We start from the raw sequence: 21,645 nt of genomic DNA, 5'->3' as shown, positions 1-21,645 counted from the left end.
ACAGCGTATAATTTTTTTAACAACTTATCAGAAAACAATAAATAAATAAATAAATAACTATCAGTGTCAACCTAGTTCACAGTGCTAAGAACTTCAAAAGATAGATCCTCTCTTGGGAAGGAAGAATAGACTTAGTTAATGATATGAGACCTAATATTTTTAGAACCCTGTAAGCATAAGTAGTGCTGGACATTGGTAAGTCCCTGACTATTCAACAAAAATTCTGTGGTAGCATAGATTATATCCAACTCAGTGTTGATTATAGCTAAAACAATATTACAATATTGAGAGAGCATCATGAGATGGTGACATGCTGTGTTGTTTTAGTTGTGGCTAAACAGCTGTGAAGCCCCTCCTCTGTCACCTCAAGAAGAAGAAGATGACTTCTTTGCATCACATGTTTCTTCTCAGGTATGGAATAAGTTACATTTACTGATTCTGTATAGAGATGTGAAGGCCCAGAAAAACAGAAGAATTTGGAGAGAGGGGTTTTTTTCCCCTGAGGATTTTTTTAGAGAGATTAGGAAATTTGGAGAGAAACTGAAAAAACCTCGTATGAAATATTTTTTTTATTTTAGAATAAGTAAATGCTTCTTAGATGAAATCTGTTCACACTGTAAATGTATAGCATGAAAAAGTCTTTGAACGGTTAAATTTTTTTCCATCTCCAACTTTATATTTTGTTCTGTTTTTGCTCTTGGAGTGAGTGAAATAAAAGGCAGGATTTCTTCAAAATGTGTGGTGTGAAAATGTTTGTGTAAGACAGTCTGCAGCATTAGGTAATGATAATTTCTATGTATGCTATATGTGTATGTATGTGTGTGTGTGTGTGTGTAACGTTCTTGTTTACCTTTTTGATTAAATGTAAATAATTTTGACAACAATTAGTATGGTATAATGTGTATAATGATAATACATTTTTAAAGAGTCCAATGTTTTCATTGTTATAAAGCTTAGTTTAATATCCAAACAAGTTGGTAGTCCTACCTATTATGACTGTAGAAGCAGGGAACCTGTAAGGACTTGCAGGTGTATTTCATTTTTCTCTCCCCAGCTGTTTCATCTTTACCTTCCCTGAAAGCCCTGATAGCAAATCCCCTTTTCCTGCTTCCTTCTCTTCCTCCTGCCCACCAGCCAACCTGCCTTTATCTTCCTCCCGTCTTCAGTTTTCCCTCCTTCTTTTCCCCTGGCTTCCTCTGTCCGGGAGAACTATTGCCATGTTGTGCAGTGCCAGCCACCAGGCCCAATTGCATGGTGAGGAACTGTGGTGTCCTCGCTTATTGGGGAGACGGTTTTACCTTTAAACACTCTCTGTGTATATAAACTTGGTAGTTTTCTGCTGCCACCAGGAATTAAAAATTCCAATTCTCTCTCTTTTGGTAGTATGACCTAGGGCTGGGATGTCAAACTCATTTGTTATGAGGGCCGGATCTGACATAAATGAGACCTTGTTGGGCCAGGCCATGTGCATCATAAAATGTATCAATCAATCAATCAATCAGTTTATTACGGTCAAAGACCCGTCAAACAGCATACAAAATCAAAAACAATCTCCAGGTTATCGAGAAGTGTTACAATTGCTGGCTAAGCGCCGTAACAATAAAATTCATTCATAAAATGTAATGCCAGGTAGTGGAGATATAAACTTTATAAAGGACACAAACACAAACATGGTTTTTTTTAACTTAAAATCATTCTTAAAACATTAGCACTCTTGCAATATTTTGTTTATTTAACAGTGTCTGATAACTGACACCCCTTGCTCTGAATTATTGCATCAAAATGTCTGTGCTGTTGCAATCTTGAGTATGCTGTTCAGGTGTGTGTCTGTAAGCTGCAAACCTACGATGATGCAGCAGCAGCAGAACTGGAGGAAGAAGAAGCAGAAGACAGCCAGTTCCACTGCAGGCCTGATAGAAGCCCTCCGGGGGCCTAATCCAGCCCCTGGGCCACATGTTTGACACCCCTGACCTAGGTTCTGGGCACGTCAGAGGACTATATGGCCCTGAGGAAGTACTGTATTGATTTCTGGGATAAGTTTAAACAAAAATTGATTTATTTAATAAAAAACAAAATAGGTTTCTGGTTATTTTGAACAGTTGCTGAAGAAAGGAACTTGTAAATATAACTGGCAAAGCTTGGTACCAAAACAGTATCTCAAACGCCAAACTCCACTCTGACAGGCTTATACATTCAGTATACTCTCTCTCTCATATATATATAGCCACACAAGCTAGTCTTTTTGTTTTATTCACACTAAATAGAATCAACTCTCTTAGTCACACAGACTAAACTGTTAGAATTAGACTCAAAATTCCATAGTCACACAGACTATGCTCACTCTTCAAACTTTACACACAGAATCCTTTCATAGACACACACATACACACACAGATTCCTCTCAGAACATCTCCTCCCACACTCTCAGTCAGCAGCCAATCAAATCACACTTGTCACCCTCTATCACTCTTCTCATATTACTGCAGTCAAACTAAACATTTAAAGGAACACACACACCAAAACATGGAATCATTACAGGAACCCTCAAGGTTCCCTTGGAGCTCTTCACTTTCCCCTGGTTCCCCTTCCTCACAAATACTTTCCTTCCTCCTGGCAACCCCGTATCTTAACTTTTTCCTGCTTCCTTCTCTCCTTACCACCAACCAACCTAACTTTTATCTGCCCCTCACCTTCAGCTTTATTTACTTAATTTATACCTTGCTTTTTTGAACAGTGGGAACCCACATTCTCCTCTCTTCCATTTAACCTCACAAAAACCCAGTGAGAGAGGTTAGGTTGAGAATTGGTAACTAGTTCAAGGTCACCCAGTCAGCTTCCACAGAAGAGTGGGGATTCAGACCTTGGTCTCTAAGATCCTAGTCTGAAACTAACCACTACACCACACTGGCTTTCATGAGGTGGCAGCTGTTGAACAACAGCAAGCAGCTGGGACTGGAATAAAGTTTGAGTCCAGTGGCACCTTTAAGACCAACAAAGTTTAATTCTTGGTATAAGCTTTTGTGTGCTTGAACACTTCTTCAGATACATTGAAACAGACTTCCTCAAGCCTTACATATATTTTTTTTGGGGGGGGGGGTTAGTTGCCAGGAAGGGCTAGTTAGAGTCAAGGTGCATAAGTAACTGAGTGATAAGTATAGCTAAGATTGGATTAAAGCAGTTAGTAAGACCTGTGAATAGCAGCAAATTAGCATACAAATAATAAAAGAATTAACAAACAGATGTGAGAACTAAGTTTGAGTCCAGTGGCACATTTAAGACCAAAAATGTTTAATTCTGGGTATAAGCAAGAACTGAGAGACTTTGCATGTGTAGTGAAATAAGAAGCTGATATCTGTTACGCCCGGGGGGTTCCATTGTCCTGAGTGTTGTAATAACTTATAAAGAGTGTTGTAATAACTTGTAATTCAGCAGTCTCCTGTTCCAGTCTGTTTCTGAAGTCTCTTTGCAATAAAACAGCTACTTTTAGGTCCCCCATTGAGTGCCCAGAGAGGTTGAAATGTTCTCTTATAGGTTTCTCAATTTTGTGATTCTTGATGTCAGATTTGTGTCCATTTATCCTTTGGCATGGGGCTTGACCTGTTTGCCCTATGCAGAGAACTGAAGGGCATTGTTGGCATTTAATGGCATATACATTGTTAGAAGATGTGCAAGTGAATGAGCCTGAGATGACGTAGTTGATGTTGTTAGGTCCAGTGATCATGTTGTCTGGGTGTATCTGGCAGCAAAGTTGGCATCTGGGTTTATTGCCAGGTCGGGCTACCTGTGTCTACATTCAAATTAGATGTTGTATTATTGTCAATCAATCAGTCAATCAGTCTTTGCTGCATTAGCAAAGAAAAGCCATAGCAACAATACAGAATAAGGTGGATATTCCACCAAGATAAAGTTAGAAGGGAAAAACATAATAAAATAATTTTAAAATTCAGCATTTTCCAATTAGTATTAAAATACAAATACAAAATCATCATTAAAATTGTATTTCTAAAAGTAAGAGAGAAAGACCTTACAATCCAGAGACAAATGAAAAATGACAAATAACAACCCAGAGTGAAGCAGTCACGGGCCAGACATACTATGGTCAGCATGCCCCATCATCTTTTTATCCTTCATAGTAGCGGGAGCAAATCTTGCCATTTGGAGAGTAATGAATGTTTCTCTGTCTGTCAGTTAATATAACTAATTTCTCCTGATCTAACCTTCCTGGGAAATGGGATATTATGGTCTGCAAAAAACTATTACATTCAACCTCATATCTTGTACATTGAAATGTGACGTGGGATAGATCCTCAATAGACTTTTGATCACAGGAGCATACTATTTTCCTATATGGTATCCTATTAAAATAGCCTTCCAAGACTGCAAGCGGTAAAATATCTAGACATGCCCTGGTAAAGGCCTTTCTGTACCTGCAATTTCTTAAACTGGTAAAGTACGCTGAAGGAGTTGGGAGAGGGAGATAGCTGTCTATGAAGTATAGATGTTCTCAAGTTGCCTATGACAGCTACATCTGTTTGAGCTCTCTGATCTAGCAATCTTTGTTTTATGAGTAGCTTGGCTGCATGGAATCCAAGAGTCCTCAAGTATTCTACTGAGAAGCCAAAACTAATCACCAATCTCAACACAGAACTGCACTTCATCTCTCCATACACGAAAGTCAAAAGGCCTGGGGATATACAGAAGATGATCTTCAGCCAGTAATTAATGGTTGTTTTATAAACTAGAATTGTTATTGAGGGTAGAGATAATTCTGTTCTAATCACAGTTGAAGATGTTGATGGCGGAACAGCGAGCAACTGGCGCACAAATTTGTCTTGAGAAATTTCTAAAGATTGGAGATTTCCAAAGCCCCATATCAGTGCTCCATACAGAAGCTGGGGCAGTAACTTCATTTTGTAAATTTCTATAGTTGGAGGAATCAGGCAGCCTCCTCTTGTCCTGTAAAATCTAAAAAGACCAAGGATGGCTTTTTCGAGGTTATGGTTAGCATAGTCAATTTGAGTTGTCCAAGAGCCTGACCGATGAAACATCACCCCTAAATATTTAAAGCTAGAAACCTGTTCTAATGGTTTCTCATCCATTGTCCATCTCTCCTTATATATAAAAGTGTTTTCGTGTCCCTCTTGCCTCAACGTTCCACACGCTCCCACAGCCTTTGGCCCCCTCAGCTGCCACTCTGATGGTCTGCCAATCCCCTGGCTGTGTCCCCTGAGTCCCGCCCACAGAACCGGCAGCCACTGTGTCAACCTCAGTGTGGTGGGAGCTGACAGACAGGACGGACGCTCTGGCAGGCAGATGGTAAGAAGCTCAACTGGGAGAAAGGGGGGAGCAGAGCAAGACGGCAGAAAACTGGGACCAGAGTGGAATAAAAAGGAAAGAAAGCTGGGACCGGGGTGGAATTCAAAGGACAGAAACATGGGACCACAGTGGTGTAAAAAGCATGCAGGCCGAAGCTGCGATCCTACTCACACTTCCTCGCCAGCCACTCACCACCACTTGCTCACGAGTCAATGCAGGCAGGACCCCACTGTTAAGTCCTCCCGCCAAGCATATGGAGCTCTACCCCCCTCCCGCCCCCACCATGAAATGTTTTGCCATTCCCAGCACCATGCAGATGAGCAGGGCCGTCGTTGCTCTCCTCTTGGGTCCCAACCCAGTCCCCCCCCTCCTCCCCCCTTCATTGGGAGACCTCCTTCTCATGGGATGGAGGCGAAGCTGCACAACTCCAGGCAAATCCTTGCTTCCGCCTTCAACAGGCTGCTTACGGGGGAAAGTGGAAGCAAAACCGAGCCGGGAGGCCCCTTTCATCGGCCAAGCTTTCTGCCTCTCCCTCCCCCCCAGCTGGAGCAAAGTCTCGCAGCCACACACACACCCCACGAGGAGCCGTCAGAGACAACTCACCTGGCTGTAGTTGCGAGGAGGGGGTGCAAGATTTCCTTGTGCAAGAAGGAGGCTGCAAGGGACAAAGGGCAGAATCACTTCAGGGTACTGGACACTTTCAGATGCCAAAGTCGTGGTAAAAGTCGTAGGGCACAGATACACAGGGCCAGCCAGGCCATACAGGCCTTTGCAAGTCAGGGCAATGAGTTTGTGCTAAACTTCTCAGCAGACAGAAAAGCAGGTCAGGGATCTGAGAAAGAGTACATGTCCACTGAGGGGGGGAGAGAAGATGACTGACATGTGTGCCAGAGTTTTCGCCAACGGGTCACCTTGGCAATAAGCTGATACAGCAAGCAAAGTAAATGAAGGAATCCTTATATATTTTCTATATATATATAATTCCCTTACATCTTGGCCATTTCCAGCTCTCCCGTTGACTGTGCAGTGCGCTCCATCAACCATTGGCCCATCAACTACTACTCAAGCATACTTGCATGGCGCTGACTGGGTGCTGGGTCCATTCTTCTCCCCTGGTATTTCTTGGTGGTCGCCCAGCCAAATACTAGCTAGGGCCAGGGCAGCAAGCAGTTCAGCCTAGCTGAGTCATGCAAATCGGGTGGTATCAAGTCACCCAGTGGTTGCTGCCAGGCCTAGTGTTGCCAGCCTCCAGGTGGGACCCAGAACACTCCCATAATTACAAGTGAACTCTAGACAACAGAGATCTGTCCCCTTGGGGAAAATGGCTGCTTTAGAGAGTGGACTCTATGGTATTATATCCAACTGAGGCCTCTCCCCTCCCCAAATCCTGCCATCCACAGACTCCACCCCAAAATCTCCAGGAATTTGCCAATCTGGAGCTGGCAACAATAGTCTTAGGCTGGCCCCTCAAACCCCAACTTGGAGACAGGCCAATATCATCTGTCTGATAGACCTAACGGTGGGCACCGATCTTGCACCAAAAATACTCTTAGAACAACGATTACATGATAAGATTCCGTGGTTCTACTATTTTCAACTACACCATATGACCACCCAAATACATCTATCTGAATCAATGAACTCTCCTCTAACAGACTTTGAAGCAATGCTGAAATGTGACACCACAAATACTCGTGGTCTTATCAAAAAATGTACACCTTATTACAGCAACAATCCAACTCAAAGCCCCTATCATATCAAACAGCATGGGCACGAGACTGCGGCATTGAGTTCACTCATGAGGAATGGTCCTCTATTTGGCGCAACCTATTTGTTCTTTCACCTTCAGCTTATGTAAAGTTACAAACCGACAAAATTTTATCGAGATGGTATCTCACACCGAAAAAGGTGGCTATGATATCTCCCACAAACTCCCGGCTTTGTTGGAAGAAATGCAGTAATTATGGTTCATATGCACATTGATGGTGGTGATGCCCCCGAATACAGGAATTCTGGAACAATGTTCTTATACAAATCAACTATATAACAGGATACACAATATCACTGTCACCAGAGCTGGTTTTCTTACGCCATGGGTGCAATCCTTCAATCCCGAGAATCAGATGGGACCTCATCCACAGCTTGCTGGCAGTTGCACAAACAACCATAGCGGCACACTGGAAATCTCCGTCAAGCCCTACAATATCCAGCTGGTACACAAAAATATGGGACTATTTAATAATGGAGAAAATCACAGATCGCATTCACCAAACAGACATCTTCCCCAAAACAACATCTTTTGCAGAAAAATGGTCCCCCTTTTTTGAACACATACTCTCGCAAGACCTCTCACCTCCGACTTCTGTCTATCAGCAATTGCTTTCTTCTTAAAATGCCAACTATTCTTTCCCTCTTCTTTCCTTTTCAATAAGACTTTATACTTAGCATCTATTTACTTTAATAAATAGTACTACAGAGTGAAAGACAACCCTCAAGTCGCTCATAAAAGATGTTGCTGTAACTTAACTGTATATTTATTGCATTGTGTTTTATATAGCAAATGTTTAATATACATATATATACATATTCAGCACTGATGTATAGCTGCTGCAAGACTCGTATACCATTGTAAAACTTTAATATATCAATAAAATATTTTTAAAAATTAGGAACATTTTATTAATCCCATTTCCCTCCCCCTACAGCAGGAGCATGGAGGAAATGAGAGAGGAGAATCTGCTCTTGCCAAACAACCATTTGGTGGCATCTCCCCCATAATAAATAGATAAATCCCAAATAAAATGCTATTATTTTCTGTGGGAAAACCTGGCCTCCAAAATCAGAGAGTACAGTAGACCTGGACTTGGAGCCTAGGTCCTACCACGCATCAGACATAATAGAACCATTATTACCCATGGATGGTAAAGAGGACAGGTCTACTGCTCATAGGAAATAATTGGCCCATTATTTCCTAGGCACAGTACAGAGAACAGTTCTACCCATAGGAAATAATGGGGACATTCTTTTTTATAGGTAAACCTGTCTCCATTATATCCTATGAGTGGTAGACTTAGCTCTGAGGTCAGTTCCTCATGAGCTGTCAGGCAGCGTCTCCAGTCCCTTTAAATTTCAAAGGGATAGAGACAATGCCCAACAGATGTTTAGCAGATCAGCTTCGTATCTTTTGCACTTGGCTTCTGGCCCCTGAAACCCAAAATGCTCCTGAAATTCTGGGAGATACATTTTAATTTCTCCCAGAATTTGGGAGTCTTTGAGGTCATTTTGGATATCCTGGAACTAAGCTGAAACAGCTAATTTCTGGTTTATTTTCAACTCAAGTGTATCTGAGCGCACATCCCTAGCCACAACTGCTTTAGTTTTTTTCCATAGCTGAAACTTAATCTTTCTCATTACTTCGTTCCTGCTGTATGATTTGTCTGTTTTCTCTTAGGTCATTGAATGAAAAGGACTTGTAGTTACAAGAGTTTAGCTGTCTAATGCATGTGAATGGCCCAACTAAACTAAACAACTTCGTGAACACTGAGATTTTCCCATGTGTTAGTTCTGATTTGCTTTGGGTGTATTCCAAAATAGGCACTATTTTCCTTTTTTTCTTTTTTCCCCTTTTTTTGCAGGTTATTAGTACCCAGTGGTTATCATCTCAATCAGAGACAATTAATCTAAATCAGTGTTCTTCAGAACTCAAAAAAGGTATACTTTTAATGTTAACCTTTATAACACTAGAGGATTGGTTGATTGAATTTTTGAGGGTGCGCAGTTCATTCAAAGTTAAGATATTTAGGTCCCATTTATTTCATGCCCTTAATTTCTGTTGTTGCATAACGTTGTGAAAAGAGAGGCTAAACTAAGGGTAGCTGTGTTTCACAGATGACAATGTAGCAAGCCTGTGCAAAAAATGAGTGTTTTACAGTGGCTGTATGCAAACGACCATGATATTATAAAATTGAAATACAACTTGATCTATCCACTAAAATATGCATAGTTGCCAAAAGCATTTCGGTTACCAACATTTGGATGTAGTCATAAATCTGAAAATCTGCAAACTTTCAATTCCAGCCTCTTATTTATTTAATTTATTTATTTATTTTTATTTATTTATTTATTTTATTAGATTAATGTATCGCCCAACCCTGCAAGTGGGCTCTGGGTGATTTACAGCCTTAAAATAGATAAAATACAATCAACATAATAAAATGTTGTAGTTTGGTTCTTTTAATGGACTGTGGGAGAAAGCTGGTCTGAAATGGGCTTTTAGAGGGATAGTCCAAACTCGGGTGGGGTCATAGCTTAGTGACAGAGCATCTGCTTGGCAAGCAGAGGGTTCCTGTTTCAATCCTGGGTGTCTCCAGTGAGAAGGATCTGGTACTAGAGATCGAAGCCAGTCTGAGTGGTCAGTACTGATGGTCTGAACTGATGATCTGATTCAGTATAAGGCAGCTTCATGTCAGGTGACTATTCCAAATATTTTTAGAGGGTTTAGGGGCTGAGAAAATTATCTCTGTAACAAGAAGTTCTTCATAATCATTCTAAAACATATTCTTTTGTTCTCAATTTTCTTGTATTTCTAGAAGAACCTGAACATGGACCAAGTGTTGATTGTCTTAGTGTGTCTCCACAAGCTTCATTAGGTAATCAATCCACAGCAAAAATAGAAAGTTTGTGTATTTCTTTAACAAAAGAATGGCTAGGATGTCTTGTTTTAGCTGGGTTTTCAATTCAGTCCTGAATCCAGGCATATCAGTCCACAGAGTAGCCAGTTTTGCTGGAGGCACTCTCTGTAAGCCGCCCAGAGACCCTTAGGGGTTAGGGCGGGATAGCAAATCAAATAAATAAATAAATAAATAAAAATAAATAAATGTTCCCTCTAAGCTGTGGAGTCTTGTGAGCAAAAATTCTCCTTTGTGAGTTGCTGGCATTAAAATTCTGAGTGAGTGATTTGGCTGCTGCATAAATTAGTTTGCTCTGGAGCCATCCTCCCTGAGCTAAGACAAAAATGTGTGAGCCGGAGGCTAAAAAACTGTGAGCTAGCTCACACTAACTCAGCTTAGAGGGAACACTGGGCATAACTTAAATAAAAGTAGTTTGGGGTGTATGCTAGATATTGTACAGTCATGGCAGTGTATCGCTACTTGTGAGCAACAGGTTGAAATTAAATCAAAAGAGTTTTCGGCTAAACATTAGGAAGAACTTCCTGACAAGGCAGTCCCTCATTGGAACAGGCTTCCTCAGGAGGTGGTGGGCTCTCCTTTGGAGGTTTTCAAACAGACACTAGATGGCCAACTTACAGCAATGTTGATGCTGTGAACTTGGGAAGATCACAAGAAGGGAGGGCAGGAAGGATTGCATCAGTGCTTAGTTCTTGTGGCCCTTTCTTACATACCCAGGGAAATGCTAATTGCAACTTTGGAGACAGGAAGCAATTTTTCTCCAGGCCAGTTTGGCCAGGGATCCTGAAGGGTTGGGGTTTTTTGCCCTCTTCTGGGCATAGAGCAGGGGTCACTGGGGTGGGGTGGGGGTATTTGTGAATTTCTTGCATTGTGCAGGGGATTGGGCTAGATGACCCTTCCAACTCTGATACTATGATTTTTCCAGACATAGGTGACTTTGTACTGTGGGGTGTCTTTAGGATGTCCCGTTCTTTCCATAATTTGTAGTCTCATTGAAGTTATATGTTTTTTTGAGCATTGGACGACTGGCACCAATCCCACTACATGGTAGAGGTTTAGTTCTTGAATGGCCTCTTGAGTACTAGTGCAAATTGAACCAGATATGCTATCAATCTGTGATTGTTGGACCTCATTCCTGATGCTTATTTGCTAATTCTTATTTAATCTGATACAGTCCTCCTGGAGCTCTACCAATTCAGAATTCAAACAAGGGGACTGAGTGTCTGAATGCTCCCACACAGAAAAACACTCTGCACAGAAAACCAACATACCAGACAAATTGGCATAGTTTTCTGCAGCAGTGGATTTTGTGGCATGCAACTTTCCTCTCCTGCACTCTGAAGTTGTGCATTCCTCTAGGGACTGTACCCCTTGCATTTTTACCCTGTTATGTAAATTTGTCTGCGGTTATCTAATAGAAATTCAGTTGTTTATGTAAAACATTGACCTGTTTAGAATAAAGTTTGAGTCCAGTGGCACCTTTTAAGATCAACAAAGTTTAATTCTGGATATAAGCTCTTATGTGCATGCACATTCATCAGATACCTATTGACCTATTTAGTTAGTGATGTATGCTTGTTTTTTCTGTCTTGTTTAGCCACCTTGGAGAATATAAATGCTTCAGGTACCACACCTAGCAAAGGTGACTGTGGACATTTTAGATATCCTATTTGGATGTTTTGGTTTCCACGTTTAGTGCATCTGTGGAATAGAGTACTACAGCAGTTCTCATAATTTTCAGAATCATTTTAAGCAAATTAATCTTTTACTTATAGAATATAAACTCTTAAGTATTTTTGTCAAACAACTGATTTTTCTGTTATCCAAAGAACTTTATAATGGCAACCTCTTTCCTTCCTCTTATTTATAGGCTGCTTTTCTTGCTGAGACTCAAGGTGGATTACAAAATTAGCAATTAGCGTGTTGATCTTTGCTTTGAGATGCTCAGATACAGCCAACAAACAGATTTTGGCTCTGACCAGTTGAAGGTGGAGTATGCACCTGGATTTGGTCTTCTCACCTGAGCAACTGATCAGAGCTGACAGGGCCAACATACGTTTGGGAATGTAGGGGCACTAGGCACTAGGTACTTAAATTTAAGAAAACAAACCAACCAACAAACCAACAAAAATATTTATATAAACATACAAAATAATCCAAATGCATCTCTACATAACTAACAGTGTTGACATAAGTTTCAAAACAACACATTTAATCATGAACAAAATATATCTGCATTTCATATACATCATTGTCATCAATAAATAAAGAACGTAGACATAAATCACTAAAGGAAAAAAAGCCCCTCTAAATATGTTCTAAGACTTGTTTCTGAATTTTATCTACTGGATTATTTTAGTTCCAAAACTGTATAAAGGGGAACCATTTTTGGATAACCTTTTTGAGGGTCTTGTATTTCTTCTTCCACATGCATTTTACTGTGATCCCTACATTTAGGGAAATACCGAAACCTCTTTAATAAACCTTCTCCATTTAATCAGTGGGATACCTCCCCAAAGATGATTTTTGTACCTTGTTTTATAATTGTTTAAATCAGTCTCATGAAGAATAGAATTCATCCAGATTAAATAATTCAAATTGAGTCTTAAATAAATCAAGATGGGTAGCCGTGTTAGTCTGTCTGCAGCAGCAGAAAAGAGCAGGAGCCCTGTAGCACCTTAAAGACTAACACAATATGTTGCAGCAGGGGTCATTTTGTAGAAAAAGAGGTGCAGGAGCTCATTTTTTTTTGTATCAACTGAAGTACAGCTGTTCAGCCTTTCCTCAGTAGTCCCAATATTCTGTTTGAGTTTTAATTATGGTAAGTGTTGTGTATGCAGACCGCCACCGGGGGGCCAGCGGTCAGCCAGAACTGCCAGAGCTTGACTCTGGGATAACAATAGGGACTAGCCTCCTAGTCCCTCCACTGGGGAGCCAATGGGAACCATGGCGGGAGATTCAAACCCACCAATGGTGATCAGGGGTGTGTCCCCAGGGATGTATATAGTTGGCCCCCGGGCCGTTGTTCCCCCGTTCTTGTTGTGTACCAATAAAGCGTGCTATGCACTACGTCGTCGTCTGTCGTCTCTCCATGCGGCAACCCACTACACAATAGTAAGTTAACCACAAGGATAGAAATTGCTACAACAAAATACAGAGCCCGGAAGAATCTTTGAATATTGTAAAAAGTATCCCAAAACATAGCAGCCAGTAATATCTGGGGTGGGGATGAGGTGGCACACTTCCCAACAGTTTTAATCTCTGAACAGCAAGTTCTTTTACTTAGGCTTCCTCCCCCATCCCCAATAAAGCACATGGTAAGCTGCCCAGATGTTTTTAGGGCTTCTATACAAATAATACAGTACCTCTATAAATAATACATAGTTCAATGAGAGAAGTGGACCATAAATGACAAATAAGCTTATACCTGGAATAAATGAATACAAATGTGTAGCTAGATGTCAACCAGACTATTCATATACGTTTAGTACAGGACCAAGCCTGCAAACTGTTTGCAGGGATTATGATACTACACAAGCCATTTGTGCTGGATTTAGGGACTCCAGCCTCCTGGTGAAAATTCCAGCTCCTTTGACCTTACCCTCCGCGGGGGACCCGGGTCTTGCGTCTCCCCCCTGGATTGCAAGGAGGTAATATTGGTGGCAGCGGCTGCCTCTCGAGGGGCTACAAAGGAATCCAGGATGCTAGCTCGGGATCCGGGCTCTGGAAGCTGAGCAGAGCAGCCTCTCTCCCCGGGGCTGTGATCTGAGAACCAGGCGTTGGAATGCAAAACATGCTTCCTTCCCAGGCGCCAGCCGAGGGCAAGAAAGCGCCAACCTGCTGGCTTTTGGGCTTGGTTCCCAGCAGCCCTCCAGGATTTCACTTTTCCCTGTGCTGTCGGAATGGGAAGCAAACTTTGGGGGAGTTGAACTCTTGACACCTCTTCCTTCGTCATGAGTAAGTGGAAGATCCTCTCTGCAGGGGGGGGAGGGAGGTAGAGGGGAGCTTCTCTCTGGTTGCTGGATGGAGGAGGAGGGGAAGGCACACAGTTAACTTTCCCAGCTGCATCTTGATTTTAAAAAAAGCACCCTTTGTAGATCAGGGAACACTGTGCCGCTCGACGCATGGTAGCAATCCTGTGGGTACTTAGGAGAAGCGGCCCTGCTGAGTAATTTCTGAGTAACTGTACACAGGTTTGGACTGTAAGCCTGAAATTCTAATGTATCTGCTCGCAAGTCACCCCCTCCACCGTTTAGGACAGTGGGCTTTTATTCCGAGTAAACATGACCCACAGATGGGGGGCGGAGTGTGTGTGTTGGCGGGATGGGGGGAGTTAGGGCTGGCTTCAGCCCTTTGCAGAAAAAGAGTTCACTCTTGGCCAAGCATAGCAAGGCCTTCGGCTGGGTTTCTTGGCATCCGGTTTGCCATGTGGTGACTGAATGAGAAACAAGTACATGCAGCTGTCCAACGGCCGCCTTCTACCTTAGAGGGAAATCTTGGGGGAGGGGGAGAAACGAGGGCGCGCACCTGCTTCTTCCACCCCCTCCGTTCTGCATTCTTGGCAAGTTCTTCGCATGGTAGCCATCGAGGAATGCTACACGTGCTTTCTTTGAGCTCCTTCAAGCCCGACTAAGGGCTGCTGGGAGCTGGAGGCAGGGCTTTCTGCCACCACCTGGGCTTGTTAACTGCTGGAGCACCGCTCCTGTGCGCTCCGGCTCGAACTAACCCCGGTGTGGCAGGGTATGAACTTTCATCAGACCAGAAGAACTGAGCAGTAACTCATGAAAGCTCATATCCTGTCACATATTTTGTTAGTCTTTAAGGTGCTACTGGACTCTTGCTCTTTTCTACTGAATCTTATATAATAACTGTACAGAAAACTCCAAGATCATTAACTCAATTAACTGGTTTCAAGTTTCCAAAATTGCAGGACAACAAGAAATCATAAATCCAGATATATAATATATATAAATATAAATGATACATTCTTATATTAAATAACCCAAATGGTTTAACAGCCCCCTAAAGAAAGAAAAAATCAAAAAAGAGGGAAACAGCTATGCAAAGCATCGAGATTTTTTCGAGTTAACAGCTTCTAAATTTTAAGTACTAGTCATCACAATGTCTAAATTTGGAATATATAAAGCTCATTCAAAAACAAACAGCTTTTCAATATCTTTTCTTATTTATTTACCTAATATATTTACTCTCTCCCCAATGGGGACCCAAAGCAGCTTACATCACTGTCCTCCTTTTTATCCTGACAACAGCCCTGTGAGGTAGGCAAGGCTGAGAGAAAATGATTGGCCTAAAGTAAGCTTCCATGGCAGAGTGGGGATTCAAAGCTGTGTGTCCCAAATCCTAATCTGGCACTCTAACCACTACATCACATGGGCTTTAATTGTTTGTAGTCGAAAAATTAATACACATAAGCTTGCCATATATTTTTGATACAGTTAATTTCTAAAAAAGCTTTCCTTCATTAATAGCATCAGAATGTCAAGAACCTCTCAACCAGTATCTTGTTAAACTGGCGGCAGGAGAAGAAGAAACACATGTGCAAAGCCTCAGAATTATAAAATGTGTACAATACTGTGGGGTGTTTTTAATTAGCAGTATCAGAATTCCAAAATCCATATTCAAATCAGCTATCTTGACGGCCTGCAAGTTTCTGTGTCCAAAGTAGCAGATTCATTATAATTAGCAGCTTTGGGGCTCTGTAGGGCACCTGCAATATAACCCAGTACTTTAAATTAACAGCATCTTGATTCTAAAAGTGGATATGCAACTTGGCAAAGTCTTGTGAATTAGAGACTTCAAGTTCCTTTGCAAAACCAGCAAAATTATCACAATTAGCAGCATCTGAGTGCAAGCATCTAGGATCCAGTATATGCAAGAGAAAAAAAAGTTTATAAAATATAGTCAGCTTATTAATAAGTGCAAATGCTAAACTGATTATTGTTCATATTGAACATTGTCAAAAAAGTGTACACAATATCATGTCTCAGAGGATTAGAAGCAAACAACTATCTTCTTCCTCCAAAGTAAACGGTCTGCAATTGGTCCTTGGTTAAGGTCCTTGCTAGTGGCCTTTGCGGCCTCCCAGCAGGGAGAAATACATCTGTACCAGAAGAGAGCTCCCTGCTGGGACAGGGAAGCCTGGTCCTGCTGAGCTCCCAGGAGCACAGTGAGACAGCCATGTGCCTTCAGATGTTCTTGGCTTGGCTGCTGCAGGGACAATTATCTCAGCATCCAGCCTTCAGTGTTTTGTGCAAAAATGTCTATCCCTGCTCCCTTCAGCACTTTTTAGAATGAACAATGCATTCATGCTCCCTTCAGCACTTTTTAGAATGAACAATGCATTCATTATGTTTTAACATTATGTTTTAACTTTGTTGGAATAAATCGGTTCAATACTGATATTGTAAAATCTCTTGAGAATGACAACATTTAAAAGATTTGTAGCTTTTTAAATTGGTTTTAATTTCCCTAATCATATTAATGACTCACTCTTAAAAATACCGGAGAAGACTCTATTAAAATGCAGGCTTAAAATACAAGTTTCATTTCAAAGCTTGTGCCTAAAGGTTTTTCTAATTTAACACATGGAAAATTCAGCAAATCTGCTGCATCTTCGAGGGGACAGTTTTTCAGCATTGGGTCAATATTACTTTCCTTCATTTTATGGAGAAAACCTAATTCTATTTCATATTCCTGACTTTCTTAATGAGATTGTTATATTTCATAGAAGCAAAGTAAAGGGTGGAAAAATGGATATTTAATTATGGTTCTGCACATACTGTAGTTGTTATAATGTTTGTCATAGTACTATGTGGACTATAATAGAATATGCATTCATCTTTGCAGACATTGGCTCCATGATAAAGAAAAAACCAAATCAAATGAAAAAGGGGGTAGGTGACTGTCTTGTTTTTATGTATTTATTTTTGCCTGTATGAATTCTAGTTATTCCATGATGTGTATGTGTTTTAGCATTAATGGGTTTAGAGCTGCTTGATAATTAAGTATAAAAATCCAGAATAAATCCTGAGTCTTTGATGTAAGAGAAGCTCACATGAAGCAGCCAGAGCTACACATGTATAGCCTTTCTTTAAAAGCAGACATTCAGCTAATTGCCTGCTCGGAATAGAGAAAATGGATCCCAGCATCTCATTTCCTTCCCAACGTCCTAATTGGTATTTTTAAAAGTTTTTTAAATCTCTGTATGGCCCAGCTGGATGTTATATGCTGTTGCCTAATCCAGCTAGGCACAAAATTCAGAAGCCTGCTTTTCTGTGCCTATAGCGACAAACTGGATGAGGATATGGAACTAGTCCAGAAATCTTTTCTCCTAAAGGGGTAACTTGAGTTTATCTTCAGTCTTCTGTGCAGTCCCTCCACAGAAAAGTTTATTCCAAAGCTAAAAAGTCCTCTAGAAGGTGCTCCTCCTTCCTCCCACCTTTGTGAGATGTCCCTTTCTAGCCCAAAGGATGATCATATGGTACAAGGGTACATATGGTACAAGGATCATATAGTACCCACTCACCTCAGTTCCTTTTTTGCCATTGTTGAGAGAGGTTCTATCCAGTGTTGCTCCTCCTTGAAGACAAAAACAAAAGAGAAGAAAAGCGAGATTAGTCATCTTGTTCCTGGTAATTCTTTTTCTCCCTTGGAACACATCACTTTACTGCATTCCGGGCAGATAAGGAAAGTTGTGCACTCTTTTGTGCTGCTCTTCTTGGAGGCTCTGGGCGGCCTTTGCTCCCAGCCTCATTCTAAGTGGGCATTACTCCTGGCCCTCCGATTCCTAATGGCCCAAAAGGCTCTATTCAAGAAGTGCTCGAAATGTGGTACCAAAATGCCACAATCATACAAGCATAGTCTTTGCCTCATTTGCCTTGGAGAGGTAAATAATGTGGGGACTTGCCTCATTTGTCAGCAGTTTACCCCCAAAGCACAGAGAAACAGGGCTTTCTGTTTGAAGACAGCCCTGTGGGAAAAGGCTCTTATCTCCTCCGATAAATCTCCTAAGGCAACCCCTCCAACCACTTCTCGATCCATGACAGCATCGGTTCTGTCGGCTACCAGTTCCAAACCAACTTGGCATCATTCATTGTCTCCAGTTCCTTCGGTTCCATAAAGTGTTAAAGAGCCTCCAGTTAAGAAGAACCAATCTGTCAGGACCCACAGTCAAACAACGGAGCACACGCTTCTTCAAAGGTTATACTTTATTGATAGCACTATGGTAGCATAGACACAGTCACTGTTAGGAATAACTACACCATAGAAAGCTGAGAGAGATATAGGGTATTCAAATGCACCCCCCCACACACACACCTATGGGCCAATCGGCCTGACTCCCATGGGCGGGAAAGAGGACCAAGGCAGTTAGAGCTGAGGCTGGGAAACGAAACTAGTCTCATGGTTAATTGATGGGAAGACACTACACAGGCTGGCTACAAGGTCCGTGATAACGAGGGGGAGAAGCGAAAAGAAAAGAATGCGGCAGCAGCTGGCACACAGGTCATGAAAGCGAACCCGGGCTCATAAACTATATGTCAGCATAGCTGACATTCTGCCCACCCAAAGAACAACCTCCCGGGCTGCCCGGGAGATCTCCCGGTTAGCCTGGGAGATTTCCTGGTTAGCCCGGGATATCTCCCGGTTTCCCCGGGAACTCCCAGTGAAACTCTTGCAAGAGCCTAGGGGCCCGAATATCCCCTACTTCCACCCATTCACAGTGCTGGGGTCCAAAGTCCAACCATTCCACCAAATAAAACAGTTTGCCACGTTTAACTTTAGAGTCCAGGATCTTTGAGATCTCAAAATGTTCTCCGCCCTCCACCATGATAGGAGGGGGTACAGGCTTTGTTGGCCGCCAGGGGCTTCAGCCTGGGTCCCGTTTCAGGAGGCTGAAATGAAACATAGAATGGATATTGCGGATGTTCTTAGGAAGGTCAAGCTCCACGGCCACCTCATCGATCAGGCGTTTGACTTTAAACGGGCCAATTAATTTCCAACCCAGTTTGCGGCTGGGTCTCAACACCTTAATGTTTTTTGTTGATACATACACGGAGTCCCCAGGCTGCAGAGCCCATCCCTCCATCCTTCGCTTGTCAGCCTGAACCTTCTAAGCCTCTTTGGCTGTTTCCAATGTTTTACACAATAAAGGCCAAGAGTCTTGAAGTTGTTGACACCATTGTTCAGCATCCCCCGGGCCCAAGGTAATGGGGCAATGGGGGGCTGTCATAGCCATACAGCGCTTTGAACGGGGACATTCCCGTAGAGGAGGGACACGTGTTATTATAGCAAAATTCAGCCAGGGGAAGTAAGTCTACCCAATCATCCTGCTGGTAATTGGTGAAACAACACAAATATTGTTCTAAAGTCTGATTCTCTCGCTCGGTCTGTCCATCAGTCTCTGAATGATAGGCGCTACTCATGGCCCGTTCAACACCCATGAGTTTCAATAATTCCCCCCAAAACTTGGAAACAAATTGCGTCCCCCTGTCGGAGATAATCTTGCCCGGGAGCGTGTGGAGGCGCACCACGTGTTGCATAAAGGCCTTTGCTAGAGCCTTGGCGGTGGGCAAGGACACAAACGGGATAAAATGGGCTTGCTTAGAAAACAGGTCAACCACCACCCAAATGACCGTCATGGTTTTACTAGGGGGTAAATCCGTGATGAAATCCATAGAGATCACCTCCCAGGGGTGACTCGGGGTCGGGAGAGGTTTCAGCAATCCCGGAGTCTTGCCAGGGCGGGGTTTACACATGACACAAATTTGGCAAGACTGAACAAACGAAGATAAATCCTTTCGCATAAGAGGCCACCAAAATTGTCTTTGCAACAGATGCAGGGATTTTACGAATCCAGAGTGCCCTGCGAGTTTGGAGCCGTGAACCACTGCAAGCACTTCCCCTCGCAATGATTTGGGTACAAACAGTTTTGTGCCACAGTACCAGCAACCATCCGCTTTCCTTTCCACCCCCCCCCCCACATTTCCCACCTCCTCTTTGTTGGCATTCGAAAAGGCGGAGGCAAACCTGACATTCCAGTCTGCCCCGCCCATAGGAACAGGAGGGGTGGTGTCCGGAGATCTGGTCTGGAGGGGAGGAAGCTGCACGGCTGCGAGTCGTCACCGTCCCCCCAAGATGTGAGGGCGTGAACATAGAGTCTAGTACCACCTCCCTTTGGCTGTCATGTTGTGGGAGGCAAGATAGTGCATCCGCCAGCGAATTCGCAGAGCCCGGGAAATGGTGCAACGTGAATTGAAACTTGGAAAAGAAATTGGCCCACTGTAGTTGTTTGGCGTTAAGATTACGGGGGAGGGGGGGTCTTGAGCATTTCCAGGTTCTTATGATCAGTCCAGACCTCAAACGGCACCTGGGCCCCTTCCAACCAATGTCTCCGGGTCGAGAGCGCCTATCGGATCGCTCCCGCCTCCTTGTCCCAAATTGCGCTTGGTCTCATTAAACTTACGGGAGACATATGCCAGGGGTGTAACAACCCATCGCCCCCCTCTTGCAGGATCGCCCCCCTCCCATCTCCACATCTGATGCATTGACTTGGACTATGAACTTTTTATTTTCATCCGGGTGGGCAACCACTGGTTCTGACGTGAATAATGCCTTAAGTCAGTCAAATGCCTCCTGGCATTCCTAACAGAATGTCAGGACCCACAGTCAAACAACAGAGCACACGCTTCTTCGAAGGTTATACTTTATTGATAGCACTGTGGTAGCATAGACACAGTCACTGTTAGGAATAACTACACCATAGAAAGCTGAGAGAGGTATAGGGTATTCAAATGCACCCCCCCACACACACCTATGGGCCAATTGGCCTAACTCCCACAGGCGGGAAAGAGGACCAAGGCAGTTAGAGCCGAGGCTGGGAAACAAAACTAGTCTCACGGTTAATTGATAGGAAGACACTACACAGGCTGGCTACAAGGTCAGTGATAACAAGGGGGAGAAGCGAAAAGAAAGGAATGCGGCAGCAGCTGGCACACAGGTCATAAAAGCGAACCCCATAGCACCGTTTTGGCCTCACCAGGCATGGTTTGCTCCTCTTCTTCAGGGATCCAGAGGAATCTATATTCACCTACCTGTTGCCCCACACTTGTTAAGAATGGGCCTATTGCTTCATCACAATATTCCCCACTTCCACCTCATGGCATGGTGGTTGATGAGCAGATGACTTTACCTCAACACATTACTCAATTCATGTAAGGCATTCACCAGAAGATCCTATAACTGTAAATGGAAGTGTTGTGAGCTATGGGCACACTCTGAGGGCCATTCTCCAACCTCGTGTCCTATCTCAGTAGTGTTGCAGTAATTGTTTGCCCTCAGATCCTAGGGTTTGACATATTCATCAGTGAAGGTGCACTTGGCAGCCATATCTGCTTTCCACTGCCTTGAGAAGGGCCAAACATTCTTTTTACATTGACTGTCTAAGCAATTTTTGAAGGGGTCATTGAATATATCCTGCATTAATACCACAATGGTCCCTTTTACTGGTACTTTCATAACTGACATTGGAGTCTTTTGAACCACTCCCCACCTGCCCTGTGGACCTGCTTTCAGTTAAAGTCTGTTTTTAGTGGCCATAACTTTGTTCTGGAGGGTCAGAAAA

At 42.7% G+C, this 21,645-nt stretch overlaps 1 protein-coding gene across 2 annotated transcripts in view; it reads left to right on the top strand.

Moving 5' to 3' along the window:
• ARFGAP3 (ADP ribosylation factor GTPase activating protein 3) overlaps positions 1-21,645 on the top strand; it is an 83,765-nt gene that overhangs the window by 25,022 nt on the left and 37,098 nt on the right. For both annotated transcript variants that reach the window (XM_015422975.1, XM_015422976.1), the window contains 4 exons: positions 328-411; positions 8,952-9,027; positions 9,906-9,965; positions 16,872-16,918. In XM_015422975.1, coding sequence (XP_015278461.1) covers positions 328-411; positions 8,952-9,027; positions 9,906-9,965; positions 16,872-16,918 — 267 coding nt within the window. The remainder of the gene's footprint in view (positions 1-327; positions 412-8,951; positions 9,028-9,905; positions 9,966-16,871; positions 16,919-21,645) is intronic.

The sequence above is a fragment of the Gekko japonicus genome, unplaced genomic scaffold (genome assembly GCF_001447785.1).
Source record: "Gekko japonicus isolate JY-2015 unplaced genomic scaffold, Gekko_japonicus_V1.1 scaffold145, whole genome shotgun sequence".
Lineage (NCBI taxonomy): Eukaryota > Metazoa > Chordata > Lepidosauria > Squamata > Gekkonidae > Gekko > Gekko japonicus.
The sequence above is the reverse complement of the archived record's forward strand: the minus strand, read 5'-3'. Positions and strand labels throughout refer to the sequence as shown.